The sequence below is a fragment of the Acanthochromis polyacanthus genome, chromosome 2 (assembly GCF_021347895.1).
Source record: "Acanthochromis polyacanthus isolate Apoly-LR-REF ecotype Palm Island chromosome 2, KAUST_Apoly_ChrSc, whole genome shotgun sequence".
NCBI classification, from domain to species: domain Eukaryota; kingdom Metazoa; phylum Chordata; class Actinopteri; family Pomacentridae; genus Acanthochromis; species Acanthochromis polyacanthus.
Genome location: NC_067114.1, coordinates 2,087,454 through 2,115,151, shown reverse-complemented (window position 1 = coordinate 2,115,151; position 27,698 = coordinate 2,087,454). Strand labels below are relative to the sequence as shown.

The following is a 27,698-nucleotide window of genomic DNA, read 5'->3' as shown; positions in this document are numbered from 1 at the left end:
TTTACTGGAGGGGCAGACAGTCTGGTTTGGAGCTTCTTCAGGCTTCCTCCTAACCAGGAAGTTGCCGGGGTGGACATCAACTAATATTTTTTTCCATGAATATATATTTTTTTAATTTTAAGCTCAGGCATTAGACCCAATTAGCTGTCAAAACAGTAAAACTTGTCTTCATTTAGGTCATATGTACAAACAATTCCAAATGTTTTCATGCAAAAAAAAAAGTTTGGTCAGCTGCCATAAAGCCTCCTCCTAACCTGAAGGACTCTCCCGGAACGCGGCTCGATGACTCGCAGCTTCTTGTCTTTGCAGCTGGTGGCCAGCAGGCTGCCGTCTGTGTTGAAGGACATGCTGAGGATGACGTCGGTGTGGCAGTCGATCATCTTCACCGGCTCCCCGATCTCCAGGTTCCAAATGAGGATCTGACACAGACGGGAAGGATTGTTTGGGTGGAGACGTTAGACGGTGCTGTGATTGTGTCATGAGCTTGTGAATGGAACTTTCTCGGTGGTGATTAATCCCACACATCAACACTGTGATAAATTTAATTCAAGCTGTGTTGATTGGAGCTGGTTGGTACCTTGTAGTCGTATCCTGCGCTGAAGAGGATGCCGCTGCTGGTCGGGTGCCACTCGATCAGACCCACCCGTCTGCTGTGACCGTACAGCTCCAGGACCGCCTCCGTCATGTTGCGCCTCAAACCGCCCTCTGGGATCTCCCATACTCGGACCTGCCACGTTCACAAACACACAGGATGAGAATGAATACACAAACGATATCTCCACTTAAAACAGCAACCAAAATGAGAGTATTCAAGGCGTCAGTGGGATCCATCTCGCTCTCTGGATCTGATCCTCAAAAAGAAGTGATGGGACTTCCACCAGAATGTTCTGGATGGAACAAAACATCTCCGAGAAATCACACCTCACCAACAAGTCGCTATACGGCTCACATCTACGCTGGCCATCCATCATTAGGCGACGTAGACCAGCCCTGGATAGACATGTGGAGAGACACAGCGAAGCAGCTGGTCGTTGCTATGGAAACCTGATGCTATCAGAAGGGCAGGCAGGCCGAGCCTAACCGGATGGTCAAACCCATCTTAGTCCAGGTTCCACATTCAGCCCAGTTTGATCTCAAGTGGGCCGGAGCGGTAAAATCACAGAATAATAACCTGTAAATAACCACAGCTCCGAATCTTCCAAGATACAATTTTACTTCACGATCAAGTCAGACAAAAAAGACAAAACAACAAAAAATTTGACAAAATAATTACAAAAACGAGGCTCAAAACGACAAAAGCGAGAAACAAAAAAAAGCAACAAACGGCAAAACAAAACAAAAACTGAGAAAAAAGTTACAAAGTGATAAAAAATGGACAAATGACAAAAATGAGACAAAAAATTACACAAATGACACGAGAGAAAAAATGACAAAACCGAGAAACAAAACAACAAAATGAACAGCCTAACAATGCAAGCGAGACAAAAACACACAAAACGACAAAAATGACACACAAAACAACAAATAAAGCAAAATGCAAAATGACAAAAATAAAACAAAAACCGCAAGTGAGACAAATGGGAAGCGCAAAACAAAAAAAAGAGAAACAAAACGACAAAAAATGAGACAAACGACACGGAATAAAACAAAAAAGAGAAAAAAGATTTGACAAACAAGTTACAAAGCACCAAAAATTGAAGAAATGACAAAAATAAGACAAAAAAGTACAAAAATTAGACGAAAAACACAAGACACAAAAAGGAAGCACAAAATGACAAAAACAAGAAACAAAACGACAAAAACGTGACACAAACGACAGAAATCAGACAAAAAACAACAAAAATGAGACACAAAACAACAAAAAGTTTGACAAACAAGTTACAAAGAGACAAAAAAATGGACAAGGGGCAAAAACGAGACAAAAAAAAAACAAAACGACAAAAACGGAACACAAAACAACGAATAAAGCAAAACACAAAAGGACAAAAACAAGACAAAAAACATAAGCAAGGCAAAAAGGAAACACAAGACGACAAAAACGAGGAACAAAACGAGAAAAACACGAGACAAACGACAAAAGTCAGACATAAAACAACAAAAAGAGACACAAAATAACCATGCCGTGTTAGAAATGCTGAGTCCATCTGTAAACACTTCTGCTCTGGTTGGCCTCAAACCTTAACCTGTGTGACTGTGCAGGTAATTCTTCTATAACTAAGCTGAGCTACATGACAACTGTTCCCGAACAACAAAGATATATGTACATAAAATAAAGAAAACGTCAGAGCTTGCCACTGATCTTCTGCAGGTTGGGTGAGTAAAAGTTCACGAGGCAACGGTCTGAAGCTTCCACCTGTGGATGTGGACGTGGAGCAACGACAGCCAGCTCCAAACTTTCCTGTCTTTTTTTCCTTGATGACTTCAAACATTTTCAGTGGGCAGTGATGTACAGCTTTATAGTACACAGTTATACCCCACAATAGGAGTCATGTATTGGTATCGTTGACCCAGAACACATTACCTGCTGACTTATTATTATTATTATATTTTTGAAGTTATTACTATTGAGTGAGGGGCCGCTACATGATTTTCATAAACCATTACTGGGAAGTGGTTACGACACAGCCAGAGATCCCTCTGATCAAAAATAGCCCACGCTATCACTGCAGCCCATCGCATTAGGATTAGAGTGGATTACAGCTGTGGCCTGAGGCTCTGTGTTGGACCACATCAGATTATCCTTCAACAAGTGAAAGTACAACACAGAACACATTACAATCACGCCTCTACTGTACTCAGCAGCGTAACAGGTGCTCGTGTCGGAAAATAAAATGGCCTCAGAGATCGTAGTTATGTAAAATATTAAAGATTAACAGAAACAGTGATTGAGGTTTGATCTCATTGATGCAGCAGCAACTGAGCAGCCTTCAGTTTTAAGTCCTTTTGTTCACACAAAAGGTGAAGATAAAGATGCTGATTTGACCTTGAGCAGCTCTCGTCTTCTTCAGAAGCGTCTCGCCGAGAGGAGGTCAGTGAGACGCTACGTCTGAACTGGGGCTGGCCCGAATAGTGGTTTCTGGTCTCCGGATATTCGGGCCCTATTAAAGACGAATATCCGAATATTCGTTCCGCCCCGTAACGTCTGATGGAGGGTGGTGGAGACGGCCTGAATATTCGGATCCATTCGTCTGGTGTCCCGGGTCCAAATTTTGCCTTCATTTTGTCTTCAGTTAAACTGAAGAATTCCCAAACAGCGGAGGTCTTCAGCATCTTGTGTTGTGTTAATGCAACAAAGTGAAGCGTGACGTCAGAGTCGGCAGCAACCCGGCCATTCGGGTGGTGGTAAGAATGAGCCGAACACGGTGGGATGAGAAGAAGTGGGCCGAAGGCGAAGAGACGAGCTCTGAAAATTCCTATTTTCGTCTGGGGGGAGGAGGGGGTGATCACATAGACATATGTGTATATGTTTATGTGATCACAGGACGGGATCAGCTGGTATGAGCCGATGTGGGCCAAACAACAGTAACGCCGAATATTCGTTCCGCCCGGTAACGTCCGACGGTGGGGGGGGGGAGATATTCGGATACCAAAATTATTATCCGGATACCGCCGTAGTGAACAAATATTCAGGATATTTGGGTCCAGCCCTAGTCTGAACAAAAGAACTTCAGAACCGCAAGCCTTTTTTATAGACTCACTACTGAATACTGCAGGAAAGAAAGGCTAGAATGAAAAGGAAATATTTTAACCCTCCTGTTGTCCTCATTTACAGGCACCAAAAAAATACTGTTTCCTTGTCTGAAAAAAATCCCAAAATTCGCCAAAAAAACCCCCAAAATTTCTGAAAAAGTCCAAAACCTTCAAGAAGAAAATTCCAATAATTCCTTAAAAATTTCCCTCAAAAGTTTGATTTAAAAAACCCTAAATGTGGCAAGAAAATTCTTGTAAATATTTTCAAAAAATGAGTAAAAATGTTCCAAAAAATCCTAAAAAATACCGAAAGTGATTACATATATATATATCAGTAAAACTTCTAATGTTTTCTTTAAGAACATTCACATAAAAATCAATCAAAATTTTGGTTGATTTTTATGTGAATGTTTTTAAGAAACATTTTTTAAAAAAAATTTTCCACCAAAAAAATGTTCAAAGATTTCCCAAAAATGTTGAAAATGTGACATCAGAAGTTTCACTGTGGAAATAGATTTTCTTTCCACATTTTCAAACTTTAAAACGTTCCAATATTGACCTGCAGGACAACACGAGGGTTAACTGATATATATGCAATCACTTTAGATATTTTCAGAATTTTTTGGACGATTTTACTCATTTTTTAAAAAATATTTACAAGAATTTGGGAGATTATTTTAAAGTAAACCTTTAAAGGGAAACTTTTAAGGAATTATTGGAATTTTCTTCCTGAAGGTTTGCAAATTTTCAGAAATTTGGGGAATTTTTTTGCTGATTTTTTATTTTTTTATTTTTTTAGACAAAGAAACAATATTTTTTGGATGCCCATAAGTGAAGACAGCAGGAGGTTTAAGCTAACCTGCATTAGTGAGAAGACATGATGAACATTTTTCAGATTTGTGCCTTGCTCAAAGGCGTTTCACTTCTGCCATTTGTCATTCTCAAGCCACTGGTTCACAACAACAACAATAACAACGACAACAACAGGAACCAGAGCAGCTGCCAGACAAAATCCAATCATGAGCTTGCGTCCAGTACGAGCTCAGCCAATCAGTGACCCTCTGACCAGAACACGCCGCTGACCTCTTTATCTTCCTTTCAACCTCAGCATCTAAAAAACTGTGTGATTTCAGGGATACCAGACGTCTGTGTCATCTTCAAAGTGAGAAAAGACGGGCATAAAAAGAGGCTGTGCTCACTGACCGAGGTGTCCTCAGAGCAGGATGCTATGATGTTTTCAAAGAAGGGATTCCACTTGATATCCAGCACATTGCCTTGGTGGCCGCACACTTTGGGGTAATGAGAGTCCAGACGGCCAGACTGAAAGAGAACGACAAAAACACATTACTTTTGTTGTTTAACGGCACATACGACAGCACGTCAGCGGAAGAAAGCGCCCTCTGAATGGTGTGCTATTACAATAATGTGAAATAATGTTGGTGTTAATGTTAGGAAATGAATCACATGAAACTATTTTAGCAAGGGAAGTAATGTAATCTTTGAAAACCTAATAAGCAAAGAAGTAAGACAGCTGATTAATTCCCCTGCAAAGTGCATCACTGTACAGAACTCTTTGTGCTGTTATTGAAGTGAACATGAAAGACCGATAATAAAAGTGAAATCACATCAGCCAGGCGGCTCCATAAATCCTGAAGAAAACAAAGCGGACCTGGTTATTGTACGGGGACGTCTGAGGCACATTATTGTTATTGCAATAACCCTGAGAGTCCACAGAGGGGCACTGGCTCATAACAGCAGCTGACAGGAAACCTTAATGTCGGTCATGATGTCATCAATGTTTGATGTCACTTCAATCCACTGACCTCTTTTTTTATTTCCTCAGAGATTTGTTTCAGAGCGCCGGGTCATGAATCTGTGTGTGTGTGTGTGTGTGTGTGTGTGTGTGTGTGTGTGTGTGTGTGTGTGTGTGTGTGTGTGTGTGTGTGTGTGTGTGTGTGTGTGTGTTTACATGCAGTATCCTCGCTGAACCCTGCCGACTGACTCTGGATATGTTAACAACCTCTGCTTGTAATAATAAACAGTTTATTTTATTCATCCTGAACATGTAGCGGCACTTTAACCCGCACACAGAATCAAACACATAAATTAGCTTCTCTCCTCTGGTCCCAAACAGACAGAAATACATCCAGTTTTACAACTCTAGGAGGTAAAATGGGGAATTACAATCAGTAAAGCTCGGATTTAAAGAATTCTCAGTGTTTATATTAATACTTTATTTAGTTATCTGACAGTGCTGAGCCAATATTAGCTTCCTACTGACATGTAGGCGTCAAGTTTGAGAGCTAAAAGGTTCAGTTCATGTCAGTATAATCCCAGAAACACATATTAGAGGTGTCAAACTCATTTTAGTTCAGGTTCCACATTCAGTCCAGTTTGATCTCCAGCGGACCGGAGCAGTAAAATCACAGCATAATAACCGATAAATAACCACAACTATAAACATCTCCCTTTGTTTCAGTGGAAAAAAGTACGTTCTGATAATGTCCACATTTAAGGACTTATCTTTTTACAAAACATCATCAACAACCTGATATTTCTAAAGAAAAATAAGTTCAATTTCATCAGCATTCATCCTCAGTTTATCATTTCCACATTACAGCTTCCAGATCACAGAGTGTCTACAAAGAAACACAACATTTAGTCATCTGGAACTGAACCACAGAGGATTTTACTTCAAAAAACACAAAAAAAAACAACAAAAACAAGACAAAATGTTCCAAAAATGAGACACATAATGACAAAAGTGAGAAACAAAATGACAGAAAACGAGGAAAACGACACGAAACAAACAAAAAAGAGGCAAAAAATTAGACAAAAAGGTTAGAAAGCGACAAAAGAAAAAAGCGACAAAAGAATGGACAAACGACAAAAATGTGAAACAAAACCACAAAAACGACACACAAAACAATGAATAAGTGAAAACACAAAATGACAAAAATAAGACAAAAAACACAAGCGAGACATAAACGAGCAACAAAACGACAAAAACATGAAACACGACAAAAGTCAGACACAAAAAAACCCCTAAAACTAAATATTACAAACATGAGACACAAAAGAACAAAGAACAATCTAATATTTTACTTTCTGATCCAAACAACTTGTCATGGTCTAGAAATGATTTTAAATTTATAGTTTTACTAATTTACAATCTGCAGTTAATGTCTTCTCTGTAATTTTTACACTTTGAGGGCCGGACTGGACCCTCTGGAGGACCACTTTTGGCCCACGGGCCTCATGTTGGACACCCCTGCTGTAGAAAGCCTCAGTTTTATTCATTTCAGGCTCAGTTATAACTCTGGTTTCCTCATCAGCCCTCGTGGACGCTCTGAACTCAGCGGTTCCCAGCAGAGTTGATCTTTTTGTAGGTAATTAGCTGCTCCCAAATAAGGAGTCCCAGATCACGTCTTATTAATGTTTCGAGGTCGTGTTGAAACCGCCTCGTCACCGTCACATCTGAATGAGTCATCAGAGCTTACACTGGGCTGGTCGCTCATTTTAAACACTGAACGTACATTTATTTACATCCAGGTACATCTAAAGTCCCGTGTGAGACCCTGACAGGAGAGTGACATCAAACAGATTCGATCACATCCCTCCTGGTCTGCATTCACTGCAAAAACTCAAACTCTTACCAAGTCGATTTGTCTTACTTTTAGTCAAAGTGTCTCATCCCACTAGCCTAGCCGCGCTAGACAACCCACAGCAACGAATTTAATTCTCTGCCAGGGTGGGTCTAGTTACCCTCCATAAGGCTCGAGGTTGGATTCTCCTAAAACTGGCCGGACCAATCACCATGAAGTGTAGAGTCAGAAGGCGGGCGTAACGAAGTGACGACAGAGGCGCGACGATTCTGACAGAAACAACCGGCGCACAATAAACAGTTATCTTTCCACTCGGCTTTGGCCACAGCCCTTAAAGATTTGAAGCTAAAATTCAACTTGAAAGATAAACAAAGGACGGCACTGAAGTGTTTCATTGAGAAGAAAGACGTATTTGGACTTATGCTGACGGGATATGGCAAATCCTTAATATACCAGTTGGCTCCGCTGGTTGGGAAGCTAATGGGACTTAGCCACAATCCGCCGGCGCTCTCGGAACTCCGTCAGCCTATTCGTTGCACTGATTGGTTGTATACCTACCCAATTGCTGCAGAGTGATTTGAAAGACAACCTTTTAGCCCGCCTCCCTCCCTGTCGAGCGTTCCTAGACCCTTGTGCCTTCAGAAACATGGGTCTAGCGCGGCTAGGCTACCATCCCACTTGATTTAAGATAAATTCACTTAACTGGTGACATGTCAGCAAAAGGAGGGACTTGTTTTAACGCAATCTTCTTTTAACCCCTGTGTCGTCCTGTGGGTCAAATTGACCCATTTTAAAATTTGGAAACGTGGAAAAAAATATTTTCACAGTGAAAACTTCCATGTTTTAATTTTTTGGGGGAAATTTAAAAAAAAAAAATATTTAAATGGGACATTTTTGATGGGAAAAAAAGACATGTTAAAAAAAAAGTTTCTTTAAGAACATTCGGGGAAAAAAATTCACCAAAATCCAGCGAATTTTGCTGGATTTTGGTTAATTTTCAGAATATACTTTTTTTGCACTAAAACAAAAGGACCATCAGGAGTTGTGGTTATTTACAGGTTATTATGCTGTGCTTTTACTGGTTCAGTCCACTGGAGATCAAACTGAATGTGGAACCTGAACTGAGATGCATTTGACTCCTCTGATTTACAGTTTGGATTTCATTTACTTCACAGTCTACCTTTTAAAACTAGCTGTTATAAACTGGCCAGCATTCATCTGACAGGAAAACGCTGCCGGCCTCATGGTCTTGGTGCAGATCATTTCCTGAGGCTGTGGCACAGATGAGCTTCTGGTGACGCACAGATGTGTGGGTCAGGGACCAACGTCTGCAAAACGTCAGAGACTCCCAGCGTTTATCGATCCATAATTCCCAATGAATCATTACTAATGCAGTTTACCGCTGCTGCTCTGTGATTACAGCATTACAAGAGCTCGTTTCAATAGCAGACAACACAGCAAAACAGAACATGGCTCCTCTGGCCGTGGAACAACGCGTGAATTACAAAGCAGCAGGAACTCAACAGCTAATCTTATCTTCACCATATGAGTCTGCAGGAGTCTATTCTGCAGCCGTTTGTTCTCTGGAAACCTCACTGATGCTGCAGCTACACATCAGTGTTTCTGCACGCTGATTACAGACCATGAATCTTTGCGCTTATAAATATTCTGTGGTATATCCTCCCATATGGCGTGCCACACCTCAGTGAACCGAGATGAACGTGCTGAGTCATGCTTATGAAAGTGAACCGAGTGAATATTCTGCTGCTGTGTTTTATCTCCTGTTGATGGTCTAAAGATCTGCATGCAGTCCAGCAATTTAGGAAAGAAAACGCAGAGTTTCCAGGGGGCACATTCAGCCCAGTTTGAAAACATACTAACCTATAAATTACCACAACTCCTAATTTTCCAAGAAACACAGGTATCTATGTAGAATTTTACTTTATGATCAAATGACAAAATTCAGGCAAAACAGACGAAACAACAAAAATCAGACCAAAATAATTACAAAAATGAGGCACAAAATGACAAAAGCAAGATACAAAATGACAAAAAATATACTAACAACACAAGCGAGACAAAAAAAAACACAAAACGACCAAAACGATGCACAAAAAAATGAATAAAGCAAAACACAAAATGACAAAAACAAGAAAAAAAACCCCCCAAGTGAGACAAAAAGGAAACAAAACAAAAAAAAGGAGAAACAAAATGACAAAAACATAACACAAACGACAAAAATCAGACAAAAAAAAACAACAAAAACAAGACAAAATGTTACAGAAATGAGACACAAAACAACAAAAGAACAATCCAGTGTTTTACTTTCTGATCCAAACAACTTGTCATGGTCTAGAAAGGATTTTAAATTTATAGTTTTACTAATTTACAATCTGCAGTTAATGTCTTCTCTGGAATTTTTCCACTTTGAGGGCCGGATTGGACCCTCTGGAGGACCACTTTTGGACCACGGGCCTCATGTTGGACACCCTTGGTTTAGAGTATAAAATGTCAGAAAATAGCACCAAAAAAATGCCGATTAAAATATCGCAAAGCAGAAACTGATGTCTGAAAATAACTAGCTTGTTTAACCACCAGTCGAACACAAGTCACAGTCACACTAAAACAAAAACAGAAAAAGATATTCTCACAATTTAGGAGCTGGAACCAATACTTCATTTGCATCTTGGCAGGAAAAACGACTGAATCCCAGAGCAGCATCATGCATGGTGGCAGATAGGAGCAGCGATACACAAAGCACCACACCCACTGCACTCTCCTTCTTTGTGTGATGAGAAGGTGTCTGTGACCTTCTGTCATCCTCTGGGTACCAGGTGGTGCCAGCGGCAGGCCGTCCACTCGCTCCTGCTTCTGTCTGCAGGCGACCATATGGCCGTCTCGCCGGCTGTCATCGTCATCTGCTCATAGCTCACCGTCAGAAAACCCGTCACAGACAAGCCTGAGTTCTAACGGAGCCAGTTTTGAAACAGAAAATGTGAATCCAGATTCCCTTTCGCGCTTGTCTTTTCAAACGGTCTAAATATTCACATCTAAAGCTCAAAGTCTGCTTTTTTTATGTCATTTTTCTATTTGAGTGACAATTTGTATCTCGTTTTTGTCGTTTTCTGTCTCAATTTTGTCATTTCGTGTCTCTTTTCTGTCACTTTGTGTCTCAGTTTTGGCGTTTTCCGTCTCGTTTTTGTTATTCCGTGCCTCGTTTCTGTCGTTCCGTGTCTCAACTTTGTCGTTTTGTGTTTTGATTTTGTCATTTTGTGTCTTGTTTGTGTCATTTTGTGCCTCATTTTTGTTATTTTGTGTCTTGGTTTTATCATTTTGTCTCTTTTTAGTAATTTTGTGTCTCGATTTTGCTATTTTATGTCTCACTTATTAATTTAAAATGACTGGATATCACTAAAATATCAACTAAATAACCGTCCACATTTAATACCAACCACATTCTAATGAGCTAAACAATAATAAAATGAGCTGATTCAGAAATAGCTTTGACAATTTGTGCCTCGTTTTTGTCGTTTTGTCTCTCGGTTTTGTCGTTTTCTGTCTCAATTTTGTCATTTCGCGTCTCTTTTCTGTCGCTTTGTGTCTCTGTTTTGGCGTTTTCCGTCTCGTTTTTGTTATTCCGTGCCTCGTTTCTGTCGCTCCGTGTCTCAACTTTGTCGTTCTGTGTTTTGATTTTGTCATTTTGTGTCTTGTTTGTGTCATTTTGTGCCTCGTTTTTGTTATTTTGTGTCTTGGTTTTATCATTTTGTCTCTTTTTTGTAATTTCGTGTCTCGATTTCGCTATTTTATGTCTCACTTATTAATTAAAAATGACTGGATATCACTAAAATATCAACTAAATAACCGTCTGAATTTAACACCAACCACCTTCTAATGAGCTAAACAATAATAAAATGAGCTGATTAAGAAATAGTTTGGATTGTGTTCTTTTATTAGGCTGAGATAATCATGACAGATATTTCTTTTTTTGCCACTGTATCAAATTTTATATAGAAATAACAAATTAAATGTCTTTCCACTAAGTTTCCCATTCCAAAAACTCCTCTCCAGGAAGTGTGTTAATTCCAGATGACATGACGTGGTCATTTTGTTTCTTTTCTGGTGATTTTCAGTCCGTTTTGTGGGGATTTTAGGTCTTTGTGTAGTTATTTTTCTGCATTTTTGTGGTTATTTTCAGCCTATTTGTAGTAATTTTAGGTGTTTTGTGGTCATTCTGTGTCTTTATATGATAATTGTCTGTCTCACTGAGTCATTTTGTGTCTTTTTGTGGTATTGTGTGTCTTTGTGCTCATTTTGTTGTTCTTTTGGTCATTTTCAGAATGTTTCGTAGGCATTTAAGGTTTTTTTTGTGGTCATTTTGCAATTTTTTCATATTTATTTTGTGTGTCTCGTAATTTTGTATCTTTATATGACAGTTATGTGTCTCACTGAGTCATTTTGTGTTTTTTTGTGGTCATTTTGTGTGTTTTTGAGCCTTTTGTGGTCATTTTGTATCTTTATATGACAGTTACGTGTCTCACTGAGTCATTTTGTGTTTTTCTGTGGTCATTTTGTGTCTTTTTGAGCCTTTTGTGGTCATTTTGTGTAGTGGATATGTGTGATACATGTGATCTGAATACCATAACTTGTACCTCTATTTATTCATTCATTTATTGATAAACTACTTTTCAGTCCACAGCTGCAGCCTCAACATCAAACATGTTTAATGTAGTAGAGTTTAGCTCTAATGGTTTGGTGTATTTGGAGCTAAGTGACCATAAATATTTTAGCATCATAAAGGCTTGACCACTTGCCTCGAAGCTGTGTAATAATCCCCTCATAAAGAAGCCGTTAAAACCAAATAATCATCTGTGCATCTCATCCATTTAGTCCTCCTCTACATGTTTCAGGTCGCCTCAGTGAAATATAATAAAATAAGTCGTTTGTTGTTTAACCTTCGGGCTGACTCTCTCACACAAAGGATCGTTTAGGTTTGCTGATTTGTTCTTTAGATCAGATGATACTGCATCAAACAGCAGCCGTCCTACCACCACCGCCGCTGAAATATGATGAACGCCATTTCTGAGCTCGACAACTCAGCAGAAGACAGAGGAAAGGCCCGAGAGCAATGCTTGGAAACGAGGTGGAAATCAATCGCATAATGGTCTTCAGACGGGTGGTGGATTGAGTCGTTACACAGCATGAGAAAGCACCACCCGGGGGTTTGGTGGGGCTAGGGCGGGCGGGTCCTCTTGCCCCGGGCTGCCTGGGTCGGTTCTGGCGTGCTGGGGGTGTCGGTAGCTGCTCCCTCTTGTCTTCGGGGTCCATGTGGTACGCGGTGGCCCCGGTTGCTCTCTGGGGGCGCTGCCCCGTGGCTCCTCGGCCTGTGGGGGGGGGTGCCCTGTCGGCTTGGCACTGCATTGCTGTGATGGCTGTTCTGGGCTTCGGGGTCTTTCACACTTGCATGTGCATGTTTGCTCAGGTCCCACCAGCTCCTGTCGAGTTCCGCTGTTGAGCAGTGATGGGACCCGCCGGAATGTGTTGAGACTCTCTCCAGAGTCTAATCTCAAACTAAACCCTCTCTCTTTTCTCTAGTATCTTCCTCTAGTATCTTCTGGCCTATTCCACTCTATAATAACATGACACCCACAACTATGGTGTTCAGTACTGTCTGGCTAATTATTCATTTATTTATTTATTGTTTGGTTTTCTGTTCTCTTGTGTATGTGTTTGTTTGTTTATCTTATTGATGGGTAATTATTAGATGGGAATAACACAACACCTGATATTCTTCAGCTGTAATAGCACCGCTTGCTAGTCCCTGTCCCTGTCCGTCCCCTCTCGTCCTATCCACCCCTTTGTTTCCCCTCACATCACCACTGAGGTGTAGCACTGCCCTCCCTGGCTCTTAAACAGGGAAATGTAATAAAAAGTGTCAGCTTAGCTTTCAGGGAGGGCTGGTGATGGTCACACGCATGCACTAAATAATAAAATATTTGGCTGCAAGACTAAAATATGCATTAATCTCATAAAGTGTTGACACCCCTTCCATGGAGTTAAACAATGAGAATAAATGCAGACAAAAATTTAAAAAAAAAAAATGAGAAAGCACCACAGCGGAGTCAAAGTTTAAGAATTATTAGCAACTGCAGATGAAAAAGTGGAACCTGGAACCAACATAATAATAGAGCTGCTTGCTTTAATTAGATTATTTCACTTTAAAAAGGTTAGTGAATGAAAATAAAAGAATTATAAAGAGACAAAACACTTCATGGTTTCTCAGACGTCATCTACGGATCTGACTGAGATGCAAACTAGACGGCAGCATCATACTGTTTGTGTAACACGTCCAAAGTGTGTGTATTCCCATATTAACATCAGTAATGGTCTTGTACAATCAATGAAGTAGAAGTGAAGCAGTAGAAATGTGAAGCGTTAATGAGAGAAACACATTCCCATTTCCTACAACAGGAAAAAGAAATTCACACTTTCCAGCACAACAGGGCCCCTTCTTCGTATTTATGGGCATCACCGCTATTCCTTCATGTGCTCCTATTTGCAGAACAGCCCCGTTACAAGGCTGGCTGTAGATTCTGGCTTGGAGATGGAAGGTTGGCACGCTTTGTAATAGCAGTTACAGTCTGTGCTTCATTTGTGTGGTTTGCAGTTTTGGATTTTACGATGCTGGGAATCAGCTGAAAATAACAATTTTATACAGCAAAAGAAAAAAATGTAAGGTCTAAAGAATATTACCCAGAAAAACTCCTAAAAACGGAACATAACTCTACTCCATTCACTCTCGACCCTGGTTGGCATGGCAACAGACAGCAAATGAGGCATGTCAGTTACCTGGGATACAGGTATGACGATGAAGGAGCCCCCGCCGGCGCTCTCCGTGACGACTGCCAGGAACTTGGAGTTGACGGCACAGAAGTGGTTGTCATGGACGTTCTTGGTGATGGGGATGCCGTCATAGCAGTGCTCCCTGTTGCCGACTTTTCCGTAGACGTTTCGAAACTTGGAGCTTCGGTAGGTCGGACGCCATGACATCTGAGAGAGAAAAGAAAAGTTCAAATTCAAGTTAAACGTTTAGATCAGCCTCATAAATAAATATAAGTTTGATTTCCACTGATATAAAGTGGAGGTAAAAAGCAAAACCTCAGATTTTAGAAGCAGGAACCAGCGAACATTTGGCACTTTTTCTTGATAAAACCGTTATTTCCGGCTATAACTCGCCATGTATGGCGGTTAAGCGGCAGCTATGCTTCAGATGACAGCTCTGCTTTTAACCTCGTACCATCTGGTGAGTGTGTAGAAGGAAACAGAGTAGCAAATTTATCATTGTGTAGGCAGACGTTAGAAAAAAGCATGGTGAAACACCTGAGCTAGATAAATGTAAATCACTCTGCATGGAAAAAAATATCTTCTTTCTCTAAGTCAGGGGTGTCCAACATGAGGCCCGTGGTCCAAAAGTGGTCCTCCAGAGGGTCCAATCCGGCCCTCAAAGTGGAAAAATTACAGAGAAGACATTAACTGCAGATTGTAAATTAGTAAAACTATAAATTTAGAATAATTTCTAGACCATGACAAGTTGTTTGGATCAGAAAGTAAAATACTTGATTGTTCTTTGTTCTTCTGCATCTTATTTTTGTAACATTTTGTCTTGTTTATGTTGTTTTTTTTGGCTTTTTTTGGTCTGACTTTTGTTGTGTGTCTCATGTTTTTCTCATTTTGTTTCCTTTTTGCCTCACTTTTGTTTTTGTCTTATTTTTTGGTGTCATCTTGTGTTCTTTTTTTACTGTCATTTTGTGTCTCATTTTTGTTGTTTGCCCTTTTTTGGTGTTTTGTAACATTTTTGTGTATTTTTGTTTTGTTTCGTGCCATTTGTCTCATTTTTGTCATCTCATTTCTCACTTTTGTTGTTTTGTGTCTTGTTTTTGTCATTTTGTGTCTCATTTTTCAAATATTTTGTCTTGTTTATGTTGTTTTTTTGTCCGACTTTTGTCGTTTGTCTCATGTTTTTGTCGTTTTGTTTTCCATTTTTGTTGTTTTTTTTTCTTTTGTTATTTTTCATGTAATTACAGAGAAGACATTAACTGCAGATTGTAAATTAGTAAAACCATAAATTTAAAATAATTTCTAGATCATGACAAGTTGTTTGGATCATTGTTCTTCTGTCATTTTGTGTCTCATTTTTTAATATTTTGGGTGTTTTTTGTTGTTTTTTTGTCTGACTTTTGTCATTTGTCTCATGTTTTTGTCAGATTGTTTCTCATTTTTGTCGTTTTGTGTTTCCTTTTTGTCTCGCTTGTGATTTTGTCTCACATTTGTCATTTTGAGTTTTGCTCTATTCGTTGTTTTGTGTATTGTTTTTGTCATTTTGTGTTCTTTTGTCTCGCTCGTACAGTTACTCTATTTTTTTGCCGTTTTGTTTCTCACTTTTGTCATTTTTGTCTCGTTTGTGTCATTTGCGTAATTTTTTGCCTCGTTTTTGTCCATTTTTTTGTCGCTTTGCAGCTTTTTCTTCTCTTTTCTGTTTTGTTTTGTGTCGTTTGTCACATTTTTTTGCATTTTGCTTCTCGTTTTTGTCGTTTTGCGTCTCATTTTTAAAATTATTTTTGTGTTATTTTTGTTGTTTTGTCATTTTGCGTCTTGCTTTTGTCATTTTGTTTCTCATTTTTTAAATTATTTTTCTCTTTTTTGTTGTTTTGTCTTTTTTGTCTGACTTTTGTCACCTGATCATAAATTAAAATACTGTATAGATACCTGTGTATCTTGGAAAATTTGGAGTTTTTTTTGGAGAATTTTACTAGTCCGGTTCACTTGAGATCAAATTGGGCTGAATGTGACCCCTGGACTAAAATGAATTTGACACTCCTGCACTAAATATCATCATTATTAGAAATTGGACACTCATAATTACGATTGCAAAGGGAGAATCGCTGAAAACTAACATCACATTTCCATGTTCCAGACCCCCAGTCACAGGGTGGGTGGTCCCATCTGTGCTGACATGATAACAGTCACACATGCAGTTGTGGGAAATCGTCCAATCTGGTCACGGCTGTGCGGCTTTGGAAGGGTGAAAACTGCTTTGACACCATTTCACGTTGCACTAGAGCCGGCGACAGATGTGTCAAGAAGGAGAAGCAACAGTAAAGACGTTTCCTCCAAATAACTTAATCCAGAGCTAGATGATTTATTTCTGACAGAGACAGTAAATCGCCCTGTTGTTTGTCGCTCTATTTTGGGTCGCGGAGATCTTGTGCAACAGTAAAAGCAGCCATTGTTTGCAGCCGCTTCACACAACAAAAGAGAAGTGGTTGCGTTTGACTCGAGATGCTTCTTTTGTCTGTCACTTCACCACAAGAATGTACTGGTGGAGCTCTTGATTGCTGCTATGAGGCGGCTCTGCATGAGTTCACTCACAGGATGTGGATATCAAACGACCTTTTGCACCAAGGGGATTCCTCGCCAATGAATAAGGGCACATTTTGAGAAATTTTCTGTTTTTGAGGTTTTTGTCAGAGGCGCAATTGATGCAGAACATATCACAGGAGTGTCAAACTCATTTTAGTTAAGGAGCCGGACCAGAAAAACCACAGCATGAAAACCTATAAATAACCACAACTCCTGTTTTAGTGCAAAAATGTACGTTTTGAAAATGTTCACATTTAAGAAATCATCTTTTTACAAAACATCATGAACAACCTGAAATTTCTGAAGAAAAATAAGTTCAGTTTCATCAGCATTCATCCTCAGTTTATCATTTCCACATTACAACTTCCAGATCACAGAGAGTCGACAAAGGAACACAACATTTGGTCACCTGGAACTGAACCACAGAGGATTTTACTTTATGATCAAAACGACAAAAGTCTGACAAAAAAAGGCAAAAAAACAACAAAAATGAGACTCAAAATGACAAAAACGAGAAACAATATGACGAAAAATGAGACAAATGACAGGAAACAAAACAAAAAAGAGACAAAAAATGACAGTAAAAAAAGAAGAACACAAGCGAGGCAAAAAGGAAACAAAACAAGAAAACATGAGACACACGACAAAAGTCAGACCAAAAAAAGACAAAAAACAACATAAACAAGACAAAATGTTACAAAAATAAGATGCAAAACAACAAAATAACAATCTAGTATTTTACTTTATGATCCAAACAACTTGTCATGGTCTAGAAATTATTGTAAATTTATAGTTTTACTAATTTACAATCTGCAGTTAATGTCTTCTCTGGAATTTTTCCACTTTGAGGGCCGGATTGGACCCTCTGGAGGACCACTTTTGGACCACGGGCCTCATGTTGGACACCCCTGCTATATCAGTTTGCGACAGGAACTCGGGGGGGAGGATATACGACTCTCGTCAGACCAGTGGCAGCGATGGCGGATGACATCAGGCAATCCTCTATTGAGCATTGTTCTTCAGATGAGGAGTGGCGCAAACAGAAACATCCCCAGGCCATCCTGCTGCCATTGTCTCTGCCTGGCATCCAGCAGGCTACATGAGTGTGGGCGATCACTTTCCTCTCACTAATCAGCCGCTAAAACGTGACCCTTTGCTGTTGCAGTACATTAAGCACAGTGTTTGTATTGTTGTTTTACATTTAGCGCTGAAATCATGACTTGCTTATTCGAATGCTGTCATCTGTTGAGGCACAGTGCATCTCAAACACTGGAAAATATCAGCATATATTTACTCGGCTGGACCCGAATATCCGTTTGCTACGGCGGTATCCGGATATTAATTTTGGTATCCGAATGATCGCCCGCCTTCCGCCTTCGGTCCACATCGGCTCATATCGGCTCTTCCCGTCGTGTGATCACATAAACATACACACATATGTCGATGTGATCACCCCCTCCTCCCCCCAGACGAAAATATTCGGAGCTCGTCTCTTCCCTTCGTCTTCGGCCCACTTCGGCTCATCCCGCCGTGTTCGGCTCATCTCGGCTCCTCCATTCCTGTTTGTTTCCACCACCCGAATGGCCGGGTTGCTGCAGACTCTGACGTCACGCTTCACTTTGTTGCATAAATACAAGAAAAGATGCTGAAGACCTCTGCTGTTTGGGAATTCTTCAGTTTAACTGAAGACAAAACAAAGGCGAAATTTGGACCCGGGACACCAGACGAACACATCCGAATATTCGGGCCATCTCCGCCACAAGCCCCGCCATCGCCGCCCCCCCCCCCCCCCCCGTCTGACGCTACGGGGCGTAACGAATATTCGGATATTCGTCTTTAATAGGACTGAATATTCGGAGGCCAGAAACCACTATTCGGGCCAGCCCTAATATTTACTTAATTACAGAAATAACTGACAATTTTAGGATAAGATTATTGAGCTTCTCTGCCAACTCTTGTCATATCTGACAAGTTTAGAAAATACAACGTATCTGTAGTGGATTTAACTGCATGTGGAAGTTGTTTTTCCATAATTCAAATCAAACAAACTTGAAATCAGAAGGCGAGTGATGCACCACAGCACTGACATGCAGAGTAGTCCGTTTGTAACACAGATGTTTTTGTGTTTTTCTTGTGGTTTAACGCCACCATGTCAGCCACACACATTAAAACCACCTGCTGAACATCCTGTAGGTCTTTCTTTTGCCACTAAAACAGCTCTGATCCACGGATGTAGGACATCTGGAGGTGTTTCCTTCGATTAGAGATCCACTGGTCTTGTTGGCTGTGGGGACCGATTCTGGCAAATCTCAAAAATGATCAGGATCATGTCGACGTCTTGGCCTTTTCTCAGGGTTCTTGAGTCATTCGTGAGCTGTTTTTGGGGTGGGGTGGGATTCTTAGTCTGCAGCAGTGTTTAGGTGGACAGTTTGTGTCAAAGTATGAACGCCGGGTCACAGAGATGATCAGTAGTTGTGTGTTTTAATGCTGCGGATGAGAAAGCAAACAAAGAAAAAACTCGTCTCCTCGGCATACGCTGGTTCGACACCTGCCTGAAATTCTTAGAAAACAAAGAACTAGCCCAGGGGTGTGAAGGCTGTGGTCCAAAAGTGGTCCTCCAGAGGGTCCAATCCGGCCCTCAAAGTGGAAAAGTTCCAGAGAAGACATTAACTGCAGATTGTAAATTAGTAAAACTATCCATCCATCCTCTATACACCGCTTTATCCTCATTAGGGTCGCGGGGGGGTGCTGGAGCCTATCCCAGCTGACTCGGGCGAAATTAGTAAAACTATAAATTTAAAATCATTTCTAGACCATGACAAGTTGTTTGGATCATGAAGTAAAATACTAGATTGTTCTTTGTTCTTTTGTCATTTCGTTTCTGTAATGTTTTGTCTTGTTTTTTTGTCTCTGACTTTTGTTGCTTGTCTCATGTTTGTCATTTTTGTTTTTGTCGTTTTTTGTGTCCTTTTTGTCTCGCTTGAGTTTTTTGTCCTATTTGTCATTTTGTTTCTCGCTGTTGTCATTTTTTGTCTCATTTGTGTCATTTTTGTGTCTCGTTTTTGTCGTTTGTCCATTTTCTGTCGCTTTGCACTTTTTTTTCTCTTTTCTGTTTTGTTTTGTTGGTTGCATTTTGTATCATTTTGCTTCTCACTTTTGTCGTTTTACGTCTCATTTTTATAAGTATTTTGTCTTATTTTTGTTGTTTTTTCTTTTTTGCCCGACTTTTCTCGTTTGATGATCATAAACTAAAATACTACATAGATACCTGTGTATACTGGAAAATTCGGAGTTGTCGTTATTTATAGGTTGTATTATGGTGTGATTTTACAGGCCTGGCTCACTTGGGATCGAATTGGGCTGAATGTGAAACCTGAACTAGAATGAGTTTGACATCTCTGAACTAGTCAAAGAAAACTGTATTATATCAAAGAAAACATCCTGAATGAATCAAGTCCCAACATTTTACAACATTCCTCCAACAATACCCAGCATTAAAATGCCTCTTCCATGCTAATGTATCATTAACCACATCACTTCAAGTGTATGGTTGACCATGAAGGAGGAAATAAGCCAAACCGGAATTTTGTAGGCTTGTAGTACCATGATGGAAGATATTTTATACAAATTTATAGATCTGTAGCACCTGTGCCACATCGCCTTACGGCCTCACCAAAATTGGTCACTTTTTATTTGGTCCATACTTTAGCAGCTCATATCTTTCTATATGATACCCCCAGAAGTCTCCAACTTTGTAAGTTATCATACAATTTTGTTTAGAATAGGACAGAGCGGTCCTTGGGTCAACATTTATAACATTTCTAGTAATTTTAGACCCCTAAAACCTACTCGCGAGTGTGTTTTTCTTAATTTTTTGGCATTTTTAGAAGGCTCCTATGGTCTGTAGAGAGTAGCTAGGAGGCTGTGAGGCTACATGTGAAGTCAGATGGTTGCTGTGAACTTGTCTGCCAAATTTCAGCCATCAATTAAGCCGAGGCGCTGAGAAATAAGCAGTGAAATTGTGCAAAATCCTAGGCGAGGATTTAGGGGGTGGGTTTAGGTCCAAATTCCAGAAATTTGAAGAGGTCATAACTTTGGAACTAGTAGAGATAGAGACCTATAATTTTGCATGGAAAGTTCTATTGTAACTATCTTTCAGCACTTAAAACCCTGAGAAAATTGTTAATGGTGCAGCAACCACTTTTCTGGAAGTTGTGTGTTTTCATATGAAATGACCCACATGTCAACACTCAGGATAGCACCTTTACTTGTGTACCTTTACTTGATGGTGTCTTTAATGTGGATATTTTTATACTGAGGTACACACGTAGCATATGAACATCCCATTTAAACACAGATGAACCGTTCTGAAGTCATGTCCTTCCGTATGAGCAGCATAATGGCAGCTTGTTAAAGAATTAATGTAGAACAGAAGAGCAGCAGAAATTGGCCTGAGGGACAGTCAGAGGAGACTCGTCTGCTCTGAGCTCCCTCCACAACGATGCTCATTCATTGGCCAGGGACCGGTGTACGGCACAGAGAGGATGTCTGTCTGCTTGGTTCTTCTTATCTCACGAGGGTTTGAAAACACACACACACACACACACACTGCAAAAACTCCAAATCTCACCAAGTCTGTTTGTCTTATTTTTAGTCAAAATGTCCCACTTGATTTAAGATAAATTCTCTTAACAAGTGACATTTCAGCAGATGGAGGGACTTGTTTTAAGACAAGGCATCTTAAATATCTTGTTAAATCAAACAATCCTGAAATGTATAATGAAATATATTGCTGTGAGTTGTATTTTACAAGAAAACTCAAAAGTTTAATACATCTCAGATTAGGAGGTTACATGAAAGCAACAATCTATTTTTAAGTGAGAAACTGCTATTTTTTTTTTAGCATGTCTGTCTTATTTTAACCCTTCTGTTGTCCTCATTTACGGGCACCAAAAATATTGTTCCCTTGTCTGAAAAAAATCCAAAAATTCTGCAGAAACAATTCCCCAAATTTCTGAAAATTAGTAAAATCGTTAGCAAGAAAATTCCAATAATTCCTTAAAAAAATCCCTTAAAGGATTTATTAAAAAAAAAAAAAAAAATCCCCCAAATGTGGCAAGAAAATTCTGGTAAATATTTTCAAAAAAATGGGTAAAAATCTTCCCAAAAAAATCCTAAAAATATCTACAGTGATTACATCAGTAAAACTTAAGAACATTCACATAAAAATCAACCAAAATCCAGCGAAATTTGCTGGATTTTGGTTGATTTTTATGTGAATGTTTTCTTAAGAAAAACATTTTTAACATAATTTTTTATCCACCAAAAAATTTTCAAAAATTTCCCAAAAATGCTGAAAATGTGACATCAGAAGTTTTGCTGTGAAAATATATTTTTTTTACACATTTTCAAACTTTAAAACGGGTTAAGACACCTAAGCTTGACAATCCTGGTAAAATATATCTTAAAATAAATGTTCTCAGATAATTTAAGATCTCAATATTCTAAACATCTTTTTTCATGAAATCTTACCAAGCCATTTTTCACTTGTTCTATCTGCAGATTTGTTCATTGTTTCCAAGGTAAAAGTTCCTTACAATAACTTCTTTTTTCTTGATTTGAGAGTTGCATTTTCTCCAGAGCAAAAACACAAAAACAAGAAATGACTATATTAATCATATCACAAGACTTGTGGGTTGTGAGCGTGACTTCCTTTCAGTCTGAAGCCTTCCTAACTTGCTTTTGATGCCAACTTGGATCCATGTAAGCCTCTTTTTCTATCTACTGAACATCACAGACCTCCACAGCAGCTCATATCCTGTGAATCACGCTCCTGAAACTGTCCCCTTACCTTACCGGTGTCCTCACGGTGACACTTCGGTCGCAGCGCTGCCTCGGCCTTCAGACTGCAAACATCCACCCTCCCTTCTACACGAGCCGCCAGGATCTCCTCCTCTCTTCCTTCCTTCCCTTTCGAATGGAAGCAGGCGGCCTGTGTCTGCTCTGCCTCTTTCTCTCTCATGTTTTTCTCCCTCCTCCCCTTTAAACCGGCTCTTCCCACCCTCTTCGCCTCCTCCTCGTACTGATAGCTGCAGGGCTAGCGCTCCCCCCGTCCTCCTCTCGTCTCCTTCCTCCCGTTCTGCCACTCAGCCGGGCCTCTGCATCGCTTTCAGTTGAAGCTCTTGCAGCAGAGCGTTTAGAGTAGCAGCCATTCATCTTATTTCCTCTCCCACCCGCTGCTTGTTTGGAATCGCACGGCCCTTCTGGATGATTCCCAGCACCAACCACCGGCAGTTTTTCTCTCCTCGCATCCTTTTCTGTCATTAAATGTCTCATCTCTACACTTTTCAGTCACTTCCACTGTAAAGTACACAATCCACAGATGTTTTAAAGCCAAAAACAAACTCTATATCTGTGTTTTTATCGGTACAATACATCTTATCTACCGTCGTTAAGTTCAGAAATTAATTATCTTGCGTTTGAGCCCACTTATTACATCATGTAATTAAATCATAAATTAGTCTCCCATCCTTTGAGCAATATTAATGTGCATGAAAATAAGAGTTAAAGGTTTGCAGAGAACATTTGTAGTATTTCATGGTACGTATCAAGCGTTTAACAAACTGAAACCATCATAACAGTTATGTTTATTTATACTATCAAACTGAGGTTGTCTAATTTTGTATTTTCTTCACACAGTTCTTCTATTTTTCTGAGTGTGAAAAACAAGAATAACATCTTTTACTGAAACGAGTCCTACATTTCACATCCTGTTAGATAGATAGAGCTCTTTATTGTCCCAAAGGAAATTATAGATATAAGATATAGTTATAAGATTTATTATTTCATAATTAATATATTTTAGCAGGTTTCTTATGATCAATGCCAATAAATTTCTATTTTGTAAATCGCCACAATTCTCTATGGTGTCAGAATGAGCTTATATTGTTTAAGTTAATGCGACATAAGAGCTTAAACCAGATTTTTTCTGTCTAAAATCTCTGACCTACATCTTACAATCACTTTGCTACTGTGGTTTAAAGTCAGTGAATAAAGCAGAAGTAACAGTTGAAAGAGCTAAAGCTGATCTGAGCAAAAGTGTTTAAAATCCCTTTAACTGGACGACTCTAACAAAAATAAACACGTTTCTGAAATAAACACGTTGCCAGGAATTTTAATTGAGAAAAAAAATATTATTAACCCTGTAAAAAAACCGTCAGAGAAATACACCAGTTTTATTTTTAAATTATTTATATGTATGTGTATATATATGTGTGTATATATATATATATATATATATATATATATATATATATATATATATATATGAACCTAAATCTAGGCAAAAATTCCCAAACAAATCTGAAAAAAAATGTTTTGCTAATTTTTGTTGCTTTTTTCTATATTTGGGTTATATATATATATATATATATATATATATTGCTAATTTAAAAAAACTATTTATATATATATTCTCTTTTTTGCTATTTTTTCTATATTTGGGTTATCTATCTTTAGTTATTATTTTTTGCTAATTTAAAAAAATATAAAACTATTTATATATATTCTCTTTTTGCTATTTTTTCTATATTTGGGTTATATATTTTTTATTATAATTTTTTGCTAATTTAAAACAAATATATAAAACTATTTATATATATTCTCTTTTATTTTGCGATTTTTTTCTATATTTGGGTTATATCTTTTTTCTTATTATTTTTGAAAATTTAAAAATATATAAAATTATTTATATATATTTTCTTTTTTGCTAAATTTTTTTCTATATTTGGGTTGTATGTTTATTATTTTTTTGCTAATTAAAAAAATATACAACTACTTATTTATGTTCTGTTTTTTTGCTATTTTTTTCTATATTTGGGTTATATGTTTATTTTTTTTGCAAATTAAAAAAAAACTATTTATATATATTCTCTGTTTTTTTGCAAATTTTTTTTTTCTGTATTTGGGTCTTACAGGGTTAAACCCACACAGTCTAACAGATTTGTTTTCATCCTGTTTGAATGCATATCTAAAGAGCTAATGGAGCCAGAGATAAATGCGTAAATCACTCTAAAGTCTGTGCTCTTTCACTACAGACAGCTTGTGGAATGACCCCTGATCAGGTCGATACGGTGAGGCAGGTGTTCTGGTGAAAATTGCCTCCCCAGATGATTGTCTGGCTCTTTGAAACGGGGCCCTGCAGGTTCCCTGTGAAGCAGGCCGGCCTCGACCTCTTGACTCGGTGTGAATGTGTTTGTTGCTACATGCGTGTTGGTTTCCGTACCTGCTGGTTTGTACGTCTGACCGTGCGGACGTGCACGCTAGCTCGTGGCCGTGAGGCAGAGCACTCCAGAGAGCAGTGTGTGTTTATTGAGTGTTCTTTAACGTGTTGCCTCCAGACACTCTGCTGTTCTGTGCACCGGTTTCCTCCTCCTCCTCTCTGTGAGACGTCAAACCTTCATCCAAAAAGCACCACATCTTTGTTTTCTGTTAAAAGCACACAGCGACGTATAAAACCACCAGTCGACCTGCTACAAACCACAGTAAACCCTTTAAATAGTGATTTTCATGAGAACATTGCTTCTCTCTATGATTCTCTTTTCAAACATGACACAGTGAACGGCAGCAGACCCACTCATCGTGAACCCTAAAAGGCCATTCAAATTACACCAAATCAAATGAATGGGTTAAATTATTCCAATCTAGATTTTCTCTATGTTGGTGCCAAATAAGGAAGTAGGACCATCTGAGCTCGCATTGAATCCACACAAAAGGCAAATCCACGGGGCGACTGCATGTCTTGTCACTCAGACACAGTGAAGGCCTGTCAAACCACCATGCCATGTCCTAGCTTTTCTTCCTCTGCCTTGGCAGGGACACTGTACACTCATTTATGATGACTTCCCGTCTCTGCGAGGAGTAAATTTCACAAAAAGAGAGATATCCCATTGGCTCCCGAGGCCAAATTTTCTCTCAGCGTGAAGTGGGTTCTGTATTTCTGACTCACACAGGAAGTATCACAGCTTGGCTGAAAGCGCTGGAATATTTTCTGCACTGCTACGGCGATGCCTGATGGGACAGTTGTGTCTATAAAGGGCTTTTGTGCGCCGTGAAGCTGCAGCTTATTAGAGCATTTTACGAGCGATCAGCTGACAGTCAGCATCACTGGTTGGTGTTAATCCTCTGAAGAGCAGCAGCACTGACTCCAACTCTATCTCAACAGATCAGTCATGTTCTCCGGTACGTTTACTGACATTTATTGTAATGTTAAATACGACTATGCATGGTCTATAGCAGGGGTGTCCAACATGAGGCCCGTGGGCCAAAAGCGGTCCTCCAGAGGGTCCAATCCGGCCCTCAAAGTGTAAAAATTACAGAGAAGACATTAACTGCAGATTGTAAATTAGTAAAACTATAAATTTAGAATCATTTCTAGACCATGACAAGCTGTGTTGGTCGTGAAGTAAAATACTTTATTGCTCATTGTTTTTTTTGTATCTCATTTTTGCAATATTTTGCGGTGTTTTTGTCATTTTTTTGTCCTTTGTCTCATGTTTTTGTCGTTTTGTTTCTTATTTTTGTTGATCTATTTCTCCTTTTTGTCTTGCTTGTGTTTTTGTCTTACTTTTGTTGCCATCTTGTGTTCTACTGTATTCGTTGTTTTGTGTACAGTTTTTGTCTCACTTTTATAATTTTTTTTCTCATTTTTGTGACTTGTCCATTTTTTTGTTGCTTTGTAACATTTTTGTGTGATTTTTTTGTTTCTTTTTTGTCTTCTTTCATGTTTGCTCATTTTTTGTCATTTTGTTTCTCAGTTTTGTGGTTTTGTGTCCCTTTTTTGTAATATTTTGTCTTGTTTTTGTCGATTTGATCATAAAATAAAATCCTCTGTGGTTCAGTTCCAGGTGACTAAATGTTGTGTTCCTTTGTAGACACTGTGATCTGGAAGTTGTAATGTGGAAATGATAAACTGAGGCTGAATGCTGATGAATCTGAACTTATTATTCTTAAGAAATATCAGGTTATTCATGATGTTTTGTAAAAAGATAATTTCTTAAATGTGAACTTTTTGCACTAAAACGAAGGGAGAAATTAGGAGTTGTGGTTATTTCTAGGTTATTATGCTCTGATTTTACTGGTCCAGGCCACTGGAGATCAAATCAGGATGAATGTGGAACCTGGACTAAGATGAGTTTGACACTTCCACCTTATGGACACCAGGAGGTCAAAGTTTACACCTTTCCAGTGAAATCTCTCCACAAAATGGATTTGCACCAAAGAATGACCGTTCATACTGCCCTGTAGTTGTTCATTGCAAAGTAGAGCTCAGCTAAAGAAGAAGAATAACGCCTGATGCAGACAGGAAAGGCTCCATTAACACTTGGACCGGTGAAATAAAAGCCATACGATGTCTGCTCAAAGCATCACACTCACAGAAGCAAAAGGAAAGCACAGCAGCTGTGAGCGAGTGCCACACTGAATAAAACAAAACGGAGCATAATAGATTTAACACACCTGCTCCGGCAGCCCAAAGTGGATCCGTCCATCTGGCATTTTGTTGGATTTTCCAGATGGCCAGTTTAGGAATGTTGGAAAGGTAATCTTTTATTAGAGTCTGCATTAATTTCAATCGAGTCACAGGAGCTGCTGGAACTCGCTCAGTCTGACCTGTTACCGTCTATAATGCTATTTCTAGAGTTTATCAAACAATTAGGACGACACACAAAGACATCAGACAGACTCAGCTGTTACACATCAGACTGAAGCTGACATCCAGGTCGGGCCAGAGAGTAAAATGTGTCAACTGTTCCTGTCAGTGGATCATCCGATAGCATTCATGTGTTCAGCTGGCAGGTGGTGGTGGGTGGAGGTGATGCTACGTGAGCTCCACATGTCACATCTGCAAAACTACAGCAAAAACCTGAATCTTAAAGCCCATAAACTGGACATACACACATACAACGTCTATTAAAGAGTCACAGCAGA

At 39.2% G+C, this 27,698-nt stretch overlaps 1 protein-coding gene across 3 annotated transcripts in view; it reads right to left on the bottom strand.

The window, feature by feature from the left end:
* The window catches only part of coro2ba (coronin, actin binding protein, 2Ba), a 78,632-nt gene that overhangs the window by 14,438 nt on the left and 36,496 nt on the right, over positions 1–27,698 (bottom strand). Inside the window, exons 1-5 of one of the 3 annotated variants that reach the window (XM_051936733.1) lie at positions 22,564–22,896; positions 14,142–14,342; positions 4,894–5,010; positions 578–727; positions 255–419 (exon numbers count right to left, since the gene is read on the bottom strand). In XM_051936733.1, coding sequence (XP_051792693.1) covers positions 255–419; positions 578–727; positions 4,894–5,010; positions 14,142–14,342; positions 22,564–22,734 — 804 coding nt within the window. In that variant the 5' untranslated portion in view covers positions 22,735–22,896. Of the gene's footprint in view, positions 1–254; positions 420–577; positions 728–4,893; positions 5,011–14,141; positions 14,343–22,563; positions 22,897–27,698 lie in introns of those variants that run through there. The other 2 variants (XM_051936738.1, XM_051936737.1) reach the window with 2 other exon arrangements.